Genomic DNA, 22,251 nt, shown 5'->3' with positions numbered 1-22,251 from the left:
TCACCAGCTCATCCACCGCTTACCGAGATAGATGGTAAGTGTTTACGTTCCCTTTGCCACACTATTCCACAGCAGCACTCTGCATGTGCACGAGAACATCAGTGCTACATGTAAGCAGGTGAAGAGGTTTCTAGAACAAACGCAACAAGCATTGCCTGCGTTGTGTTGAAATGCATGTGAGGATCAAAACAACCCTGATGTACAAGAGATGATCTGATTCATTTATCAGTTCATATTATGCACATGAGGGTTTCCTCCCCCGTGTGAATCGCACTGCTGTTGCAGGTGTGTTTTCCAGATGTTTAGACTCAACTGATAAGGGCCAGAAGCAGGTATATTGCCAAGCAGGTTAACACAAACCAGGAATGTATCTTGGTGTACATTCAAATAAAACAATGGTACAAAATAAAACAATGATTAAAGAATAACAACTTATAATAATATAATAACATTAAATATAGCAATATTTTAATTGAATATATGGATAAAGTAAACGTATACTCTAACAAATATAATAAAAATAAATAAGTGCAGTTACAATGTGCAGAATTCAGACAGTATTAGGATGAACAATATGTTGTAACATTGTGAGCATGAATGTAATGCACAGAATCTATAGAGCCAGCTGACTGAGGGGTAGAGTCAGCCCGGAGGAGGCCAGTAGAGGGAAGGAGCTGTTCGGGTGCAGAGAGCTTTGGGTCCTCCTGCCAGAGGGACACACACTTTGTGTCGGACACACAATCTTATTTGATTGAATTGACCATGGAACTCTCATTGCGTAGTTAATATGTATGCAGCATGCTGCTCGAAAATAGATATATCCATAAACGTGTCAAATCTTGATCAGCAGTAGGAATGTGTGCTGGAGCCAATGTCATCGATATGTCGGTTCCGCCCGACAAAGGGCTAATATGACTGCATTACTAAAACCCATCTGATCCAAGGAAAGAAACGGCTTACCCGTTCACTGGTGGTCATATCGACCACCTGGGGGATGACTTGCTGGGGATTCAGTTGAGTTTCCCCCTCCCGAGAAGAATACTCCATGATGCTGTTCTGCTTCTCTCACTATGAAGACAGCATGCTTTTCAGATCCAAGTAGACACTGCAACCTGTTTGACATCAACTCAGTCAATAAGGAGGTCATTAAGAGAACAATCACAATGATGTGAGGTTAGCGTGCTAATATTAAACCTACTGGTCATACTTATTGACTTCATTGTTATATATTGTATCCTATTGAATACTGAAATACATGATATAAAGCATTCATAACAATATTCTAAAGCTGCGTTTAGCAATGAATAACACTTTGTTCTAGGCCATCGCGCTAGCCTAATGCTAACCGTGATGCTAAACCTGCAAGATGTTCTATAACATAATAATGACATATGTGTGTTACTTACTTTCCAATACACACTCTTCACTCTGTCGTAGCACCAGCAGCTTAACCTGACTATCGGGACAGGCTTAATAATGTAGCAGCTTTTACATATTCAATAAGTTCAGCAACTCTGCTCCATTAGGGAAGCCGCCATGTTTAATTGAAAAAGCGGTGTCGCTCTTCTTCTACGGCGGGTGAACGTGCAGACGCAGCGCCACCTGCTGGACGCATGCTGTTTCAGAAACCATTTGGACTAGAAGCACCCTTTGTCGTTAAATAATGAATGTAGTAGGTGAGTTAGTAAAGTATTACTTGGTATATTTGTATATATTTGTAAGCGATATATTAGCCATAAGTTTGGAAACATTTGTCCATTGTATGTTTGTTTTAGTGCTTCCACAGACAGGTACAGATCACTCAGTACCAACAGTGACACAATTGAGAGATATCACTAAGCTATACAACGCTGTATTATCACTTACTCAAACGTATAAAGATGTAATTTAGGAAAGAATACATTTCAAATACATATAATTGTTAGCTCTTACATCTTACGTGTTTGTTTTACAGATTACATTGAAAAAGAAGTCTGAAGTGTGCGATAACAATATATAAACCAGTGCAAGACTTCATTTCCCAGAAGTCTCAGGAGTACATAAGTGATGTCACCTGATAGTCAAGAGGAGAGGGTGTGCTAATGTTTACAACCTTAGTGTTGTCAACATTTTGATCGTTAAAACTGTGATTGTGTCGATATTTTAGCAGCATATGTAAATACTAGTATGGCACAGACTAAAGGACTTGTTCTCGTATTCAGGTAAAAAGTCTACTTTAATATCAAACATCTGATCACCTTATCAAGCTTGTTAGCGCGTAGCTCGTCAACGTTAGTTTTCTATATTGATAAAGAAGCAAACGTAGCACAGCGATGCTATTTGCTAACGGTAACACCACACATTACTACACCCAAGCCGACTCCTCAATGAACTACAGTTAACTGGACATTAAACACAACCTTCGCTTTACTAGCTGACCCCAGGTCTGTAAACATAACAGCTACTGGAGCAGCTAGCTTGTATGCTGTTTCGCTAGCTTCAGGGGTTGGAGAAACGGCTCACCTGACATGAGAACTCTGATAGGATTCAAACACAGTTAAGCTAAACTATGCCTTACGGAAACTAGACATTTAACTGAACACTGAACACTTAAAATCTGTTGCTACGAACAGTACAGCTATGTTTTACAGTCAATGGTTTTCTATCCACCACACACAACTGACTGTAGCTAGCTGGCATTTAGCTCAACTAATGTATGTCTGTCGTTATTGTCTTTATTATTTTAAAAACGTATTGGATTCCCTTTGAGTCACTCCTTATAGTGGTAGCATATCCACTGATGTTTTCTGACAGGTTGTTAGTTTAAAAATGTTAACATTACTTATGTTTGCTCTTTCTTTTTTGGGCAGACTTTTGTAAGAGTGAGTCCCCTGGAGTCGGCCTCTGCCAAGCACATTTCAGTGTGTGCATTCTTCTGGTTAACAGGTGTGTATTGCAATGTAAAACGGCTATTTGAAAGTTATTCTCTGCCAGGATATTATAGTCCTACGTTGGCTTTAATATTTTTGTTGAGGACCAATTTTAGATGAGAGCAATATATCAATATCAAATTGATATCCTGATATAAATTGTCTTAGATTTTGGAAATCGTAATATGGCATCAGTATTTTCTTGGTTTTAAAGGGTGTATAAGTGAAATCCCTAACCTATTAGTCGACTAATGCAGTCAACAAGTTCTACATTTAGGGTACGATACAAATTGAGGTTGTACTTTATCGTTATAATTTAGAATTCTGTTGGCAGATTGTCCCATTCATGGAACACTTGTTTCTGATCATCTTGTAACTTCCACATGTCCTTGTCGGTCCATGCAGGTGTCCCCAGTGTCCCAATGGAGTGGGTGTTCATCATGAACCGGATGAGCTCTCAGGGAAGCTCTGCAGCCCAGCGGAGGAGGATGGCGCTCGGAGTGGTGATCCTCCTGCTGGTGGACGTCATCTGGGTGGTCTCCTCCGAGCTCACCTCAGTAAGGACTTTGTTACACTCACTCAGTTTTCTACACCTGCTGCTGCAATTCTGGTTACAGTACGAGATTATGTCTTAAATGAGAGAGGGAGTGAAGCTGTGCTCTGTAATCAGAGTGTATTTAGGTATTGAGTCCGAAACCCTGAAAATAGTTAGCCTTTTACCCCTTTTACTTCTGGGCTCCGTCGTCTCAAAGAGTTTTGGGTTAGAGACCTACAAAAAAAGATCTATGGTAATGCAAGCATATCAATCAATCAATCAATCAATCAATGTTTATTTATATAGCCCAATATCACACATGTTACATTTGTCTCAGTGGTCTTCACAGTGTGTACAGAATATCAGTATGACAATACGACACCCTCTGTCCTTAGACCCTCTGTCCTTAGACCCTCTGTCCTTAGACCCTCACATCGTACAAGGAAAAACTTCCGGAGAAAACCCAGTTTAAAGGGAAAAATGGGAGAAACCTCAGGGAGAGCAACAGAGGAGGGATCCCTCTCCCAGGACGGACAGACGTGCAATAGATGCCGTGTGTCAGAGATGGAGTACTCGAGTCCTGGACTCGGACTCGAGTCGGACTTGAGTGCCGATTTTCGGGACTCGTGACTCGACTCGGACTCGCACACTGATTGACGCGACTCGGACTTGGACTCGTGAATTCTCGCGCAGGATGACTTGGACTCGGACTCGGACTCGTGAATTCCCCCCCCACGATGACTCGGACTCGACTCGTACATTGACGCTCCGACTTGGACTCGGACTCGAGCACATGTTCTCTGGAGTCTGATGTCCTCTATCCTGTATGGCGAGTTCACTACTGGGCCCCGCTATTCCAGTCTAGAGATGTCTACAGACACACCCCGCATCATGCTGTATGCTTTCACACATTCTGCTTCCACATTGGAAAAGAGCAAAATGCTCTTTATGTGGAAACAATATTGAAGAGAAGGATCCGTAACACATTACTCTAAGGATCGAGTTCAGACGGCTGTGTTGAACACTATCATCAGAGTAACGTGATCTAATCAATAAATAAAGATTCAGCAGATAACACGAAAGCACATGGTTACTTAACATGCATAATGACATCATTTTGCATGCCAAGTAGCCATGTGCTTTCTGGGGCTAAATCTTTATCCAAAACTGATTTAACCCGTAAAAGTTCCTTCAGAATAAGAGTCCCGATCTTATTACTATCAAAATAAAAGTGCAAAACGAAAACTTTACCATAGGAAAATATTGGCATACACATATAATCACTTCTCTAAAAGGTAACTCATTTTAAATATAGTTTATTTATATATAATAATAATAATAATATTAGAAATAAGCTTTATATTTGTATAGCACCTATTACAAGAATTGTAGCCAAACTCGCTTCACAGCAGTTCAATAGACAGGATAACAGCAATGTAGAGGAGCAGCTACATTTCAAAACATATATATCCACGAAGATTAATACATGAAGACTTGTGACTCGGAATTGGACTCGGACTCGAACACAGGTAATGATGACTCGGACTCGACTCGGACACTCCTTGGGTGACTCGGACTCGACTACGACTCTCCTTTGGTGACTCGGACTTGGACTCGGACTCGAAGAGTGGTGACTCGAGGGTGACTTGGACTTGTGAATTGGTGACTTGACTACAACACTGCCGTGTGTAAATTGAAAAGATAATACATTTGCAACATAGGTAGTCCAGATGTTTGGAAATGCATGTGTGTATAATAGGAAGATGAATCCACGAGGATATCCATCCAGGACTTATGATCCAGGACCACAGCCACGACTCAAGATCCAGGGCTCGCGATCCAGGACACAGGACCGCAGGATCATCCATGACTCCGGATCCCGGCATATATAGACACCAAAAAGAAAGACATTTGGGGAAGCTGGGTTAATCGGAACATGAGAGTACACAGGTACAGACAGAGAGAAGGAAGAAGTAAGATGTCCCCCGACAAACAAGGGCTGATGTCGAATAGTCCATTTAGCTTAGGAACCTTCCTAAAGGAGTGAAATGACCCGGAAGTCCCTCAGTGGCAGCCATGATAAGTGCCGGTCGAATTCTCTAGAATGATGAGAATGATAGGAAAGGAGGTTTCAAACTTCCTTTATAACCTCCTTTAGCTTAGGAACCACTGGACCTCCCTAACCGGCAGGAGAAGCGAAAATGCTGCCCCACAATGCAGCCGCAGCATTTGCCGTCACTCAACAGTCGGCCGTTCACGGAAACAACCGATTATGACCGAGAAATGATATCATGAAAGTTACGGTGCTTATTAAGCATTTTAAAACGTATGTGGTAAGTTGCCAAAGTGCTTTGTTTTGAACGTTCATCAGTATTATAATCAAAAAGAGAAATATGAACGTTAGTTTTCACTGAAATGATCAAATAAAGTCAACATCTCACAGTCTTTACTGAGCTGTGTGGGGTTTGTTCAACTTTTAAAAGATGTTTGAATGGTGATATACACAGTGATAGATGGTAAGGACTAACGTTTATAATAAATACATTTGTATTGATTTTAAGATCTTTAGTTCATACAATCATACGTATTGGGATCATTGGTATTAATGCGGACCGGAGGGAGAGGGTGACGAGCATAAGTTTCACTTTCCTTTTTTATTTCAATTCCAACTTTGGAAGAATATGTTTCTCTGTTGTCCACGTTCATAAAGCAAAGCAACAGCATCAGAGCACGGTGCAGAGTCTCTAGATGAGTTCACAGTAGTCCCTCGTTCTTATTAAACATCCATGTTGTAGTCCGCTGTATAGAAAACTGTAGTTTCCATAGTTCCCCCACAGCAGCAGACGCACATTCATGACGTCCGCTACTCCGCTGGCGCATTATAAACACGTCGGATAGTGAAAGTGCATTCGGATTCTCTAAAGTACCGCAGTCTCTTCTCCTAAGTCCTTTTGAATTCTCCTGTCCACTATCCCTTAACCCCGTGACGTTTCACTCAGAGGTCAAGGAATAGACGATAGGGTTAGAACTTAGGAGCTAATCTTTGGACTATTCGACTGCAGCCTAAGCCTATATCAGCAAAACTAGGGGCTGAATCTAATCAGCCCTAACTATAAGCTCTATCAAAAAGGAAGGTCTTAAGCGCACTCTTAAAAACGGATAGGGTGTCTGCCGCCCGAACACAAACTGGAAGCTGATTCCACAAATGTGGAGCTTGATAAGAAAAGGCTCTGGCTCCCATTGTACTTTTAGAGATTCTAGGAACAACCCTGCATTATTGGAACGCAATGCCCTAGTAGGACAGTAGGGTATAATGAGTTCTTTAAGGTAAGATGGCGCCTGCCCATTAAGGGCTTTGTAGGCGAGAAGAAGAATTTTAAATTCTATCCTGTGTTCTATAGGGAGCCAGTGTAAGGCAGCCAGAACAGGAGTAATGTAGTCCCTTTTCCTAACTCTGGTTAGTACACGAGCCGCAGCATTTTGAATCAGCTGAAGCGACTTGACTGACTTCTTGGTACACCCTGATAATAAGGAGTTACAATAATCCAGCCTTGAAGTAACAAATGCGTGGATTTTATCTGGGCGTTAAAGGATAAATCCTGATCAAATATAACACCAGTCTCACTTAGTCCTTACAGTCTCACTGGAGGCCAAATTAATGCCATCCATAGTTAGTATATCTTTAGATAATTTGTTTCGTAGATTCTTCGGGCCGAGTACAATAACTTCAGTTTTGGTCGTGTTTAACATCAAAAAGTTTAATGTCATCCACGTTTTTAAGTCCTTAAGGCAGTTTTGAATTTTATTTAGATGATTAATTTCATCAGGCTTGATTGATAAATATAGTTGAGTATCATCCGCATAACAATGAAAGTTTACAGAATGATTCCTTATAATATTGCCTAACGGAAGCATATATAATGTGAACAAAATAGGTCCGAGCACTGAGCCCTGTGGCACTCCATGGCTAACTTTGGTTTGCGTGGAAGATTCATCGTTAACACGTACAAACTGAGAGCGTTCAGATAGATAGGACGTAAACCAGCCTAAAGCAGTTCCCTGTATGCCAACTAAGTGCTCTAGTCTTTGCAATAGGATATCATGGTCCATAGTATCAAATGCAGCACTGAGATCGAGCAAAACAAGAATAGAGACAAGTCCCTTGTCTGAGGCTATTAGAAGGTCATTTGTGACTTTAACCAGAGCTGTCTCTGTGCTATGATGTGTTCTAAAGCCAGACTGAAAATCTTCAAATAAATCATTGTTTTTTAAGTAATCACACAGCTGTTTTGCGACCGCTTTCTCAAGAATTTTCGAGAGGAATGGAAGATTAGAAATAGGTCTATCGTTGGCTAAAACCTCTGGATCGAGGTTGTGCTTTTTAAGAAGCGGTTTTATCACTGCTACTTTGAATGATTGTGGAACATAGCCTGATAATAAAGACATATTCATAATATTTAATAAAGAAGTGCTAATTAATGGAAAAACTTCCTTCAACAGCTTAGTTGGAATTGGGTCTAACATGCACGTTGATGGTTTAGAAGAGAGAATCATTGAATGTAATTGTTCAAGGTTTATGGCTGAAAAGCATTCTAGTTTACTATCTAGTGTAATATTAGAACTTACGTTTCCGGGAGCTGTTGATAACTCTATATTGGTCAAAGGCAAGAAATCATTAATTTTGTTTCTAAGAGTAACAATTTTATCGTTAAAAAAGCACATAAAATCATTGCTACTGAGTGCTAAGGGAATAGAAGGCTCAATGGAGCTGTGGCTCTCTGTCAGCCTGTCTACAGTGCTGAAAAGAACTTGCATTATTCTTATTCTCATCTATTAATGAAGAGTGGTAGGCTGCTCTCGCTTTACGCAGTGCTTTCTTATATTCATTGAGAGTAATATGCCAAATTAAACGAGATTCTTCAAGTTTAGTGGAACGCCATATCCTTTCAAGTTGTCTCGACTTTTGCTTTATTTTGCGGGTTTCGGCATTATGCCATGGAGCTAATCTATGTTGTTTTATTTTCTTCTTTTTCAAAGGAGCAACAGAGTCTAATTGTATTCGCAGCGCATCTGTAGCACTATCAACAACATGATCAATTTGGGGTGGTGTACATTTTGTATAAGTTTCCTCCCCTACATGCAGACATGCTATCGAGTTAAGTATTGGTGGAATCTCTTCCTTAAATGTGGCTATAGCACTAACAGATAGGTTTCTGCTGCAAGAGCTTTTGACTAAGGCTTTGTAGTCTCGTAACAGTACTTCAAAAGTTACTAAGAAATGGTCGGATAAAGCAGGATTATGCGGTTCGACTAATAGTTGCTCAATTTCAATACCATAAGTCAGAACAAGGTCGAGAGTGTGATTATAGCAGTGGGTTGGTTTATTTACACTCTGACAGAAACCAACAGAATCTAATATAGAGTTAAATGCAACAGTAAGGCTATTTTTATCATCGTCAACATGAATATTAAAGTCACCTACGATAATTACTTTGTCTGTTTTAAGAACCAAAGTTGATAACAACTCAGAGAATTCTGATAAGAATTCTGAATAAGGACCTGGTGCACGATACACTGTAACAAATAAGATTGGCTGCAAAGTTTTCCAGGTCGGATGCGTAAGACTAACAACGAGGCTTTCAAAGGAGGTATAATTTAATTTTGGTTTAGTATTGATAAGTAAACTTGAGTCAAAGATTGCTGCAACTCCACCTCCTCGGCCCGTGCCTCGAGCAATATGAGTGTTGATATGGCTGGGTGGAGTGGCCTCATTTATGCTGACATATTCTTCATGTCTCAACCAAGTTTCAGTGAGACAGCATATATCAATATTATAATCTGATATTAAATCATTTACCAATATTGCTTTAGATGCTAGAGATCTTATGTTTAAGAGACCACATTTAATCTTCCTGTTTTGTTGCACTGTAGTAGTTGTTACATTTACTTTTATTAGGTTATTATGTGTGACACCTCTATTAGGTTTTACCTTAAATTGTCCTTGGGCAGACACACACACCGCTAATATTGGGTATTTTATTGGGTTCGGGGATTCCTATGGGTGACTGCCTAGGAGAGAGCGCAGAGAAGCGTGTAAGACTGCGACTCCGCCTCCTGGTCTCAACTCCAGTTTGTCATGGATTACGTCCACAAAGCCCTGAAATGTTTGCCGAAATGAGATCTGCACATTCCAAAGTAGGATGAATGCCGTCTCTCTTAATCAGACCAGGTTCTCCCCAGAAGGCTGTCCAATTATTTACGAAGCCCACATTGTTTGCTGGGCACCACCAAGACAACCAGCGCTGAAATGATGACATGCGGCTATACATGTCATCATTGATCAGATCGGGGAGGGGACCAGAGAAGATTACGGTGTCCGACATTGTTTTAGCATAACTACACACCGACTCCACATTAAGTTTGGTGCATTCTGATTGGCGTAAACGAACATCACATTACCACCGACGTGAATAACAATCCTACTGTATTTATGTTTATTTGTAGCCAGCAGTTTAAGATGCGCTTCAACGTCGCCCGCTCTGGCCCCCGGAATGCATGTGACTGTGGAGGCTTCGCTCTCTAAATTCACGTGTCTCATAATAGAGCTACCAATAACCAGAGTTGGCTTCTCAGCGGGTGTCTCGCACATGAGATGTTTACATTTTGTTCTACGACATAAATGATGTCAGTAATTACCCCACTGGTAAATGTCTGAAACGTTTAAGTTAATTCAAAAGAATGTTTGATACAAAGTGTTGAAATCAGACAACTAGACATCATAATGCTGAACATTAGCCGCCTTTAGCTTAGCGGTGGTGACGTGAAGTCATGTGACCTGCTGTAGTTTGTTTATTGCATCACGTTAGCTTTTGAATTCTGGCTTTTGAATTTATGCTTCAACAAATGTACAAGTGGTGGGAGCAGGTGGACATGACCCTGCTGAACTAAATATGTGAGTATCATAAACGTTTGTTTAATCTTAAATCTCAATCCTTTGAAGCGATGGAGCCCTTGCAGCACTAACTTCTGGGTTGGCTGTAGACTTCAAATATATCATTGTGCTTTGTTGATTAGGCCCCAGTTGGACATAACCCTGCCCCTCTCTCTAGTAACAAGGAGTTATTAAAGTACTAACATACAGATAAAGGCACATTGTAGATCCTCTGTTTACTCTGTACTGCTGGATAAAAAAAGAAGCAATTTCACAGTTTCAAACGCAAACTTCTTAAATGGAAGCCAGCTGACTTCTTGGGATGTGGCACCGTTACAAAGGAATAGTTCATAATAACACATTTAATTTCTATCGCTATGTGCTTCACAAAATACAACAACATACATGAAACTGCAAAGACGGCAAGCTATTTTGAAAAAGATCACACAAGTAAAATAAATACAGGAAGTTCAAGAATTGGTCAAACATAGAGATAAAACAAAATGAATAAAACCCAACATTAAACGATTGACATCCATACTGGATACCAATGCCAGTGTATACCGTTTGGGTTTTAAAAGCTTGTTTGAACTTGATATTAAAGACATCTGGGTTAGCAGCATAGAAAGTAGATTAAAATGAGAGATAAGAGGAAACACACCATCATTGTCAAGTCCAATGGAATCACTAAAGACAGACCTAACAGGAACTACAGCCGTCACCTATGGACTGGATTTTATGAATGTATTGAGTGTATATATATATATATTATTAAATATCATTTGTTGTCTCCAGTACTCTTAGGTAGAACTGCATTTACCTTGACAGAAATAAACAGAGGTGCCACTGCCTAATGGAGAAAGTGTCCAGCTTGCCCACGTGTTAGTCGTTGTGTAACAGATTGCTTCTCTTGACTCTTTCCGCAGTACATTTTCAGACGGCAGGAGTACAACAAACCCTTCTTCAGCACATTCACCAAGACCTCCATGTTTGTCCTGTACCTGCTGGGCTTCCTGCTGTGGCGGCCCTGGAGGCAGCAGTGCACCGGCTCTCTGAAACGCCGGCACTCTGCGTTTGTAAGTGGTTACACCCTGTGGGGGCAGTACTTTCCCAACCTGAATCAGACGGTCACAAAGCAGCTTCATTGACTTCATTTGACTGAGCTCCACCTGCAGCAGCAGCAGAACGTTGTGTTACAGTGAAGCTCATAGCAATAATGGGTTTGGATCTTTTGTTTCTCCAGTCTTAGCTTGCCTTTCAATGTATCGTTCTTTTTACAGCCTAAGAATGCACTCATTGCATTACACCTTAGTTCAGCTAGAAGCTGCTGCTGCTGCAGCAGTTTTTTTTTTTTTGTGTGCAAATAAAAGTATTTCTGTGTTGTGCCTATTCTTCAATGACTCTTTGAAAGGTGGTGACGCTTTCATGAAGACTGAACGTTCCGAATGATTGTTGTTTTGGTCTGTAAGTTGATGCTTTGTGTCTCTCGGCAGTTTGCTGATGCTGAGGCCTACTTTGCACCCTGCAACACGGACACCACTGTGAGCAACTGTTTGGTATGTAGTCCGAGTGAGAGAGTAAACCAGTTGAAGTGTACAGGTGTAACTAACTTGGATGTTCAGTTTTGACCACTTATTTGCTTAGACCAGTATTACTGAAATCCAGTACAACATGTCACTTTGAGGCTGGTTGGCAGCTCAACTACACATGTCTGACCTCTGTCCCTCTTCAGAGTGAGCCGCTGTATGTCCCGGTGAAGTTCCAGGATGTACCTGCTGAGCCCTCGCATTGTTTAATGGGAGACTGTGAATCTTGTGAGTACACAGTTGATGTGGTCTGTACCAGTGTTGGGTGTAACGCGTTACAAAAGTAACAGAGTTACAGTAATATATTACTTTTTGCTGTAATGAAGTAATGTAACGCATTACTAATGAAATGTGGGTAATATATTACCCATAATGCTCAGTAACGCAGTTACAACACATTTTAACCCGAAATGAAATGGTTTTAACAATGTACTAACACAGCGAGACATTCCGACACCAGACACATTGTGCGGGTAGATTAGTAAACCTGGTGTTTACCCTTCAGGCTTCGCGTCGGGATCTTCGGGGCAGTTGAATGTTATGCACCCTCTATTAAAAAAAGAGAACGGAGCGAAAAATACAAACAACAAATGGTGTCAGGTGCGCGTGACCTGCTCCGCTGCGCGTGCATCATCTCCAAAGTGCTTCCACAGCAGTGACACACATCTGAGGATAATCATTTATACGAACATGGTTAAAGCAGCCATCACTAAACGCCAGCAACACTGCATCTACTGCAGACCGTAGCAACGGGTCAGATGGGGACGTTACGGTACCCTCCATGTGGACACGAGCTGACTCCCGCCTGACTCGCCGCCCTCGCCTCCGGAGCAGCAGTCTTCGTCGCCCGAAACTACGCCGCCCCTCTGCGGCCCGCAGGATACCACGGCAAAACAGAGCCTGCCCAGGTAGATCTAAACAAGTACCCGCCTGCACAGTGGGGTTAGGCGGTCATCTTGCAGCTCGTGGTATACAAATAGACAAGGGCTAGAATATTCATGTGAAAATAGTGCCATATTCTGCCATGCCTGTAGAAATGTTGGGTCAAACATAATGCACACAATAGCAGATGCCTTCACCACGAATGGCTACAAACAGATCTCATATCCCAAGCTTATCAACGAGCTGATGTTGCAGCTGAAATGATCTCCAGGTCACAAAGTCACCTCACATGATGATGATGTGATCCAGTTTTCAAGCAGAGTAAATATTCTCTTCCCAGAGTACATGATGGGACCAAGGTGATGATTAGTACATGGTTTTAATAATACTTTAGCTTTTCAATGTTTGCCATTTCAAACCATGAGCTGGTTCAAATCATATGTGCCTGATTTACAAAATGTTCTCATTGGTTTTATCAGTAGCTTTGAAGCTGTTGTGCTTTTCTTTGCCACAGTCCACTTTGGAGTATATGAGATATTTCAGGATTGCACTTTTAACTCACTTGAAATGTTCTCACTTGGTTTCAAAACATAACAAAGGCCATCATCTGTTCATTGGGGACCATCAATGCCACTATTGCTCATGTAAACCTGCTACTGCTGCGCCCTGTAACCTCAGAGGCACCCTGAGTCATGTTGCTCTGGAGCCGGGCCTGCACACGGCCACATGCTAAACACACTACAGAGCCCATTCCGTGTCCTGTTAGTGTTCACTTCCTGTCTGCCTTCTTCTGGTGATTTATCTGACGTCCAGCGCTCCGTCTTTTAACCTCTTTTGCTTTCTCTTTCTTGATCCTCCTTAGCAACCTTCATTAGAGTCCTTGACAGTGGTCTGTACTGCTGGATTAACAACGTGTCACATGTTAAGAAGTTACAATCAGAATGGAGTATTCAACTAAGCCGTGTAATACAAGTTGTTAGTAGCCTTAAGGGCCTACACAGTTGTTATGCTAAACCACATCGCCCTTCACTGGATGTATAATGAGCTGCACTAAACTACGTTTCAGCATTTAAAATACCTAGCCATTCTTTTGAGGTCATTTTGGTGAAAGTAACTAAAAAGTAGTGTAACTCATTACATTTCAGAGACAGTAATATTGTAATGTAACTTATTACTTTCAAAAGAGAGTAATAAGTAATATATTACATTTTGGAAGTAACTTGCCCAACACTGCTCTGTATATACAAATCAAAATTAAGCATACTTAATTGTAGAAACAAGATACACAGGAAGTGTACTAGTTAATACAATTCCACCAACAGAGGGCAGTGGTGAGCTATGGAAACATATGTAATCATTGTTATGAGCCAAACATAGGAAATACACATTTAACAAGAGGAGGGCCTCTCTTCTTCTCTTTTATTTTCCTCCGATATCATTTTTCACATCAAATAAAAGTACAACCTGTGACAAAAGGATTTTGTCGGCCCTTTTGTACTTGATGCGATGCAGAGTTCTAAGTGCCCCGAGTGTCTGGATGTGACTGAAAGGCCATGCATCTCCAGACTCCAACATCACTCAGTGAGAAAGTGTTTAATGTGTTTGTTTTAACCTCACATGTTTAGCACCAGTGTTTAACATGACCGCAGTGTGTTCATCCGAGTCTTTGTGTGATAAAATACAATGATGGTGTTGCTGTAAATACCGATGGAGGCCCGAAGTTACGTTACTGTATGTGCAATCGGAAATAGAGCCAGTTTTTCCCTTCCCTCTCCATTTGACCCCCCCCCAGCAGCTTCCAGGAAGCAGCGTGTGCGATTCAGTAATGTGATGGAGGTGCGGCAGCTGCCCTCAACTCAGGCCCTGGAGGCCAAACTGTCCCGCATGTCCTACCCAGCTGCCAAGGACCACGAGGCCATGCTGCGCACAGTGGGCAAGCTGACCATCACTGATGTGGCCAAGATCAGCTTCTTCTTCTGCTTTGTGGTGAGGCAAACAGCTAGGATGGATGACACACACACACACACACACACACACACACACACACACACACACACACACACACACACACACACACACACACACACACACACACACACACACACACACACACACACACACACACACACACACACACACACACACAATGAAGCCGTTGACCATGTGGCCTTTCATTTTATGAACTGTTTTTAATTTGTGACTCATACTCTCTGAGCGCTTTGAAGAAAAGTCTCTAAAATCTTAAAGCAGAATATTAACTCAAGCCTTTGATTACTTATATCGTTATGTGGGGATTATACTCTAAGGTTTGTAAATGACATTAGCACAATACACATGTAATTACATTACGTTTTTTTCCTGCTATCATTTTTGATATTGTGACCACAATCAAACCGCCCACATCGAGAAGTGCTTCTGTCTCAGAAATATATCAAGCATGTTATGCCATAACACAGCAATAGTGGAGCGATGGCAGCGAATCAGAGAGAGACGCAACAAAGGGCCCGGCTGCATTTGAACTGCACTCCGAGATTCATGGAGGGAGATGTTAGGCTTGAGAACGTCAAGCTAGTGCCTCAGAGAAGCAAACAAATTAAAACTTCAGACAGTCCTTTTCACTGCTCGTATATTTATGCTTAGTTATATATGTTTAATGACTTATTAAACATATATAACTTATTTGATGTATTTTGCATAGTTTAAGATGCATGTTCTAATCACAACAATTAAAAAATCTACTTTGTCCAGATCATCTCCCTAAAGTAGTGGGGGGGGTTGACTTGAGCCGCCCCTTATAGACACCGTCTCTTTACGCCAGTGAGCCGGATCATTTGGCTCGGCTCTCTTAAAGCGCCGGCTGTTCGCTCCCAAGCAGCTCTTCATGTTACCAGTTCACCACGGAGCCTCAGTTTGGCGAGGCTCCGGCGCTCGCAGCTCACTCGCGTGCTCCACTAAAACCCTCATCGCGTATAAATCGCGCACGTTCCGTGTTGTCCGGTAGCAGGCACCGCCGATGTCGGGGAAACGATCTTCAATACTCCGAAAAGAATCCCACCAGACTCCTTTGCCCCTCCAACAGAGGGATGTCCTTGTCCTTTTTCCTTTTCGTTATTTCAAGCCATAACGGCAAGACGCCCCCCTGGCGGAAGCGCTGGTCGTGTCCTTTAAAGAAAAGAACCTTCAGAATGTGTGCAGACTTGAAAGTGAGAGGGTGAGTGTTGCACTGTGAGGTGTCTGAGGTGTCCCTGCTTGTGTTTGTCTCCAGTGGTTCCTGGCTAACCTGTCCTACCAGGAAGCTCTGTCCGACACGCAGGTGGCTATTGTCAACATCCTGTCCTCCACCTCAGGTGACTCTTTCCCTCACAACATCTGCACTGTGAAGCAGAAACCATTATAACTCAACCTTGTTTTAGTCAATTGGAAAATGTGTGATGCCTATGTGCTGTTGGCGTCATGTATTCATTTACCTAAAGAGAAGGTAGTTAAATGATATAAATGGCTTTCTCTCCTCCCTCTCAAGGCCTGTTCACGCTCATCCTGGCAGCTATATTTCCCAGCAACAGCAGCGACCGGTTCACCTTATCCAAACTGTTGGCCGTGGCTTTGAGGTAAGGGCTCCGTCAGCCTGTTGGTGGCTCAGAGAAGGAAGCGTGTTGGGAGGTTGTTTCAGAGCTAAGCATGTTGGGAGGTTGTTTCAGAGCTAAGCATGTTGGGAGGTTGTTTCAGAGCTAAGCGTGTTGGGAGGTTGTTTCAGAGCTAAGCGTGTTGGGAGGTTGTTTCAGAGCTAAGCGTGTTGGGAGGTTGTTTCAGAGCTAAGCATGTTGGGAGGTTGTTTCAGAGCTAAGCATGTTGGGAGGTTGTTTCAGAGCTAAGCGTGTTGGGAGGTTGTTTCAGAGCTAAGCATGTTGGGAGGTTGTTTCAGAGCTAAGCGTGTTGGGAGGTTGTTTCAGAGCTAAGCGTGTTGGGAGGTTGTTTCAGAGCTAAGCGTGTTGGGAGGTTGTTTCAGAGCTAAGCGTGTTGGGAGGTTGTTTCAGAGCTAAGCGTGTTGGGAGGCTGTTTCAGAGCTAAGCGTGTTGGGAGGCTGTTTCAGAGCTAAGCATGTTGGGAGGTTGTTTCAGAGCTAAGCCTGTTGGGAGGTTGTTTCAGAGCTAAGCGTGTTGGGAGGTTGTTTCAGAGCTAAGCGTGTTGGGAGGTTGTTTCAGAGCTAAGCGTGTTGGGAGGTTGTTTCAGAGCTAAGCGTGTTGGGAGGTTGTTTCAGAGCTAAGCGTGTTGGGAGGTTGTTTCAGAGCTAAGCGTGTTGGGAGGTTGTTTCAGAGCTAAGCGTGTTGGGAGGTTGTTTCAGAGCTAAGCGTGTTGGGAGGTTGTTTCAGAGCTAAGCGTGTTGGGAGGCTGTTTCAGAGCTAAGCGTGTTGGGAGGCTGTTTCAGAGCTAAGCGTGTTGGGAGGTTGTTTCAGAGCTAAGCGTGTTGGGAGGCTGTTTCAGAGCTAAGCGTGTTGGGAGGCTGTTTCAGAGCCAAGCGTGTTGGGAGGTTGTTTCAGAGCTAAGCGTGTTGGGAGGCTGTTTCAGAGCTAAGCGTGTTGGGAGGCTGTTTCAGAGCTAAGCGTGTTGGGAGGTTGTTTCAGAGCTAAGCGTGTTGGGAGGCTGTTTCAGAGCTAAGCGTGTTGGGAGGCTGTTTCAGAGCTAAGCGTGTTGGGAGGCTGTTTCAGAGCCAAGCGTGTTGGGAGGTTGTTTCAGAGCTAAGCGTGTTGGGAGGCTGTTTCAGAGCTAAGCGTGTTGGGAGGCTGTTTCAGAGCTAAGCGTGTTGGGAGGTTGTTTCAGAGCTAAGCGTGTTGGGAGGCTGTTTCAGAGCTAAGCGTGTTGGGAGGTTGTTTCAGAGCTAAGCGTGTTGGGAGTTTGTTTCAGAGCTAAGCGTGTTGGGAGTTTGTTTCAGAGCTAAGCGTGTTGGGAGGCTGTTTCAGAGCCAAGCGTGTTGGGAGGTTGTTTCAGAGCTAAGCGTGTTGGGAGGTTGTTTCAGAGCTAAGCGTGTTGGGAGGTTGTTTCAGAGCTAAGCGTGTTGGGAGGTTGTTTCAGAGCTAAGCATGTTGGGAGGCTGTTTCACAGCTAAGCATGTTGGGAGGTTGTTTCAGAGCTAAGCATGTTGGGAGGCTGTTTCAGAGCTAAGCATGTTGGGAGGCTGTTTCAGAGCTAAGCATGTTGGGAGGTTGTTTCAGAGCTAAGCATGTTGGGAGGCTGTTTCAGAGCTAAGCATGTTGGGAGGTTGTTTCAGAGCTAAGCATGTTGGGAGGTTGTTTCAGAGCTAAGCATGTTGGGAGGCTGTTTCAGAGCTAAGCATGTTGGGAGGCTGTTTCAGAGCTAAGCATGTTGGGAGGCTGTTTCAGAGCTAAGCGTGTTGGGAGGTTGTTTCAGAGCTAAGCGTGTTGGGAGGCTGTTTCAGAGCTAAGCGTGTTGGGAGGTTGTTTCAGAGCTAAGCATGTTGGGAGGCTGTTTCAGAGCTAAGCATGTTGGGAGGCTGTTTCAGAGCTAAGCGTGTTGGGAGGTTGTTTCAGAGCTAAGCGTGTTGGGAGGCTGTTTCAGAGCTAAGCGTGTTGGGGAGGTTTGGTTTCAGAGCTAAGCGTGTTGGCAGGTGTTTCAGAGCTAAGCATGTTGGGAGGCTGTTTCAGAGCTAAGCATGTTGGGAGGCTGTTTCAGAGCTAAGCGTGTTGGGAGGTTGTTTCAGAGCTAAGCGTGTTGGGAGGCTGTTTCAGAGCTAAGCGTGTTGGGAGGTTGTTTCAGAGCTAAGCGTGTTGGGAGGCTGTTTCAGAGCTAAGCGTGTTGGGAGGTTGTTTCAGAGCTAAGCGTGTTGGGAGGCTGTTTCAGAGCTAAGCATGGATTCCATGAGTGGATGGTTTGTGGGCCAAATGTGTCTTGATGCTTTTCTTTTTTATTTAGGTTTTCTATCTTGTGTGAATATTCCTGGTCCCAAGAAATGAACAACATATGAACTTTGAACCCTAGAATCTCATTTAATAACCCCCTGATCTTGGTCTTTATTTTTGCGACCCCGATCCATATTGAATATTGTTTGCCTAAGGAACTTATATTTAGTTTTAGTCTTTCTTTTAGGTTAATAAATGAAATGTAAGTGTTAGCCAAGTACCATAGCTTGATGCTCTATAGATGGGACTTTTTATTCTCACTTGCCTCTTACATTAGATTAGCTGCATAATGATGTAGATCTAATCTAAAATGTATATCTTGAAGTGTATTCGACTTTGTTTATTTGAATCAGTCAGTTCATGTTCCATATCTTTTGTTCAGCATGGGAGGTGTTACCCTCGTGAGTTTCTCCAGCATGGACAACCCTGATGACAAAGGCGTCTCAGGTAACCATAGAGATATGTCCCATTTCAGATCAGTTTGTGTAATGAAATTGTTAGTCTTATTCCCAATAGCGGCGACTTGATATAGTTTCTTCTTACCAAATGTGATGACCTTTTTTTCTGCAGGTTCTCTGTGGTCTCTGGCGGGGGCGGTGCTGTACGCGGTCTACATCGTCATGATCAAGAGACGAGTGGATCGGGAGGATAAGCTCGACATCCCCATGTTCTTTGGTGAGTTTATACTCAGTGTATCTGTTGGTATTCCATGAAGGCGTCTCCCCACAGCGGACAGAGGCGTCTGTGTGTCTCAGGGTGTGTGGGTCTGTTGAACCTGCTGCTGTGTGTGTGGGTCTGTTGAACCTGCTGCTGTGTGTGTGGGTCTGTTGAACCTGCTGCTGTGTGTGTGGGTCTGTTGAACCTGCTGCTGTGTGTGTGGGTCTGTTGAACCTGCTGCTGTGTGTGTGGGTCTGTTGAACCTGCTGCTGTGTGTGTGGGTCTGTTGAACCTGCTGCTGTGTGTGTGGGTCTGTTGAACCTGCTGCTGTGTGTGTTGGTCTGTTGAACCTGCTGCTGTGTGTGTGGGTCTGTTGAACCTGCTGCTGTGTGTGTGTGTGTGTGTGTGTGTGTGTGTGTGTGTGTGTGTGTGTGTGTGTGTGTTGAACCTGCTGCTGTGTGTGTGGGTCTGTTCAACCTGCTGCTGTGTGTGTGGGTCTGTTCAACCTGCTGTGTGTGTGTGTGTGTGTGTGTGTGTGTCTGTTGAACCTGCTGCTGTGTGTGTGTGGGTCTGTTGAACCTGCTGCTGTGTGTGTGGGTCAGTTGAACCTGCTGCTGTGTGTCTCAGGGTGTGTGGGTCTGTTCAACCTGCTGCTGTGTGTCTCAGGGTTTGTGGGTCTGTTCAACCTGCTGCTGCTGTGGCCCGGCTTCCTCCTGCTCCACTACACCGGCTTTGAGGCCTTTGAGCTCCCCAGCCAGCTGGTGTGGACCTACATCCTCATCAACGGCCTCATTGGAACCGTCCTCTCAGAGTTCCTCTGGCTCTGGTGAGCACATTACTTCCTTTTTTCACAGAGTATGAGACATAAAAGGCTCAACACAAGGTAAAGAGACATTGACGTTTAGTTAATATCTCTATTGACCTAACATATGTCAGTAAACACCCCACAGGTGAATGTTTGAAGCTGTCTAGATAAAAAAAACTGCCGTTGCTAACAATTGAATAAATGTGACCACAAACAACTGTACTCTAATGTTAGCTTTTATCCTTAAAGCAACATCATCTAGGTGATAATGCGCAGATATTATGTTCCTATGGAAGCCCATAGAGCAGGGGTGGGGAACCTTTTTCCTCTCAAGGGCCATTTCAATGTTTTCAACATCCTCCGAGGGCCGTACAAATTATTAACCTCTGCTTAAAAATACTAAAATCACAGCCCACTCATTTCACCTTTCTTTCATGCTGTGCAAAGAAAAAGCAACCTCTTAATCCAGATATCTTGCCATGACTCACGCATGCATGCACGTGCATGGTTGTGGCATGACCACCCAAACAGAAAGATATGGACACAAGATGTGTGCAAATGTATTTAGACTCCTATCCATGTGAACATGATTTAAGTCGGGGGGACCTAACCTCCTCTAGGGGGGTCAGGGAAGATTTTTTTTTAAATGTTGAAGTTAAAAGCATCAATCTGGTGCACTTTGAGAGCAACATTAGTAGATCTATGGATACATCTCTCAACACCCACATGAAACAGAACTGTAAACAGATTTTCTTTTTCTTTATGGATATTTTACAAATCACTCCCCTTTTAAACTGTATTCTTGTTTATTAATAACAACTTTTTTTTACTGTCATATAGTATTTTATACCTGTTTACTTTATTCTCTTATTTTTTGATAATTATAATGATCATATAAAGATGTGCCTTTACCTCACTGGTTGTAGAAAAAGCTTCTTATATTCGTTAGCATAGCGAGCTAACCAGATGCTAATAACAATAAAGTTATTGACTGTATGATCAGTATGACAGATGAACAGATCGACACTGGGCTTACAACTAAGACACAGCCACGCAAAAACTGCAGCATGTGTACGGCTCCTTATCGGTACTGCAATTTTTGGAAGTGCCGGAGCTGAGCTGCGTTCTGATGCTCCCCGTCAGAACTACACCCCTGTCAGACATATACCACGTGATGACACGTTAGGCTTGTGTTGTGTTCAAGGACCCTGACCTTGGCCAGGAAAAACAGGCACTCACTTGTTTAATTATTTTGCGGTCTAGATTTCTTTAATTTTTTTCTTTTTTGCGTGTGTTTATAAATTACCTCGAGGGCCACACCAAATGGTCTCGCGGGCCGTATACGCCCCGGGGGCCGGAGGTTCCCCACCCCTGCCATAGGGGATTCAAATAATATTGTAAACTTGAAAATAAAAAAGATGATGTGTTATTTGACATAAAATGCTAAATAAAAATGTATTGGAGAATATTTAAAAGCAATAATGGAAGCAGCGCCCCCTGTCTATTACAATTACATTTTAAAGTCACCACATTCTTTTGCTGCCAAATGTAAAATGTCATAGAATACAAGTATCTAAAAATGTAAATGCTAATTGTTTTTTCAAATTATATTTTGGGAAATACATTTTTGTTTTCAATAATACATTATCTTTTTAATAATGTCCTCTATTGGCTTCCATACCCAAACAATACGACTGTGATACTCAGTGTGGATGTGTGTTGCTGCTCTCTCTGCACAGGGGCTGCTTCCTCACCTCCTCTCTGATCGGCACCCTGGCACTGAGCCTCACCATCCCACTCTCTATTATGGCAGATATTTGCATGCAGAAGGTATGTTTCCCTCTTAACAATCAAGAGTTTGAAATGATATTAAAGATGTCTTTGTTTGAAGAGTGTGTGTCAGAGCAGATTGCAAAATGTAAAGTCTGTTAATGTGGGCAGAATTGGTGCTTTTTATCGCAAATAATTATTTACTCTAATGTATTCATGTAAATACACAAATGTAAGTGTGTGTGTGTGTGTGTGTGTGTG

General features: G+C 42.8%; 2 protein-coding genes across 7 annotated transcripts in view; one reads left to right on the top strand and one right to left on the bottom strand.

The window, feature by feature from the left end:
• sympk (symplekin) overlaps positions 1–1,558 on the bottom strand; it is a 31,534-nt gene extending 29,976 nt beyond the window's left edge. For 2 of the 3 annotated variants that reach the window (XM_034110416.1, XM_034110418.1), the window contains exons 1-2: positions 1,407–1,558; positions 961–1,112 (exon numbers count right to left, since the gene is read on the bottom strand). In XM_034110416.1, coding sequence (XP_033966307.1) covers positions 961–1,047 — 87 coding nt within the window. In that variant the 5' untranslated portion in view covers positions 1,048–1,112; positions 1,407–1,558. The remainder of the gene's footprint in view (positions 1–960; positions 1,113–1,406) is intronic. The other variant, XM_034110417.1, reaches the window with a different exon arrangement.
• Positions 1,559–1,591: 33 nt separating this feature from the next.
• Positions 1,592–22,251, top strand: part of LOC117466913 (solute carrier family 35 member F5-like) — a 32,920-nt gene continuing 12,260 nt past the window's right edge. For 2 of the 4 annotated variants that reach the window (XM_034110421.1, XM_034110419.1), the window contains exons 1-13: positions 2,043–2,201; positions 2,850–2,925; positions 3,315–3,466; positions 11,302–11,451; positions 11,869–11,931; positions 12,108–12,189; positions 14,636–14,829; positions 16,109–16,190; positions 16,364–16,451; positions 19,141–19,205; positions 19,329–19,433; positions 20,082–20,241; positions 21,960–22,050. In XM_034110421.1, coding sequence (XP_033966312.1) covers positions 3,332–3,466; positions 11,302–11,451; positions 11,869–11,931; positions 12,108–12,189; positions 14,636–14,829; positions 16,109–16,190; positions 16,364–16,451; positions 19,141–19,205; positions 19,329–19,433; positions 20,082–20,241; positions 21,960–22,050 — 1,215 coding nt within the window. In that variant the 5' untranslated portion in view covers positions 2,043–2,201; positions 2,850–2,925; positions 3,315–3,331. Of the gene's footprint in view, positions 1,677–2,042; positions 2,202–2,849; positions 2,926–3,314; positions 3,467–11,301; positions 11,452–11,868; positions 11,932–12,107; positions 12,190–14,635; positions 14,830–16,108; positions 16,191–16,363; positions 16,452–19,140; positions 19,206–19,328; positions 19,434–20,081; positions 20,242–21,959; positions 22,051–22,251 lie in introns of those variants that run through there. The other 2 variants (XM_034110420.1, XM_034110422.1) reach the window with 2 other exon arrangements.

Source organism: Pseudochaenichthys georgianus, chromosome 21 (assembly GCF_902827115.2).
Source record: "Pseudochaenichthys georgianus chromosome 21, fPseGeo1.2, whole genome shotgun sequence".
In the NCBI taxonomy this organism is placed as follows: Eukaryota; Metazoa; Chordata; class Actinopteri; order Perciformes; family Channichthyidae; genus Pseudochaenichthys; species Pseudochaenichthys georgianus.
This window is presented reverse-complemented; position numbering and strand designations above follow the sequence as displayed.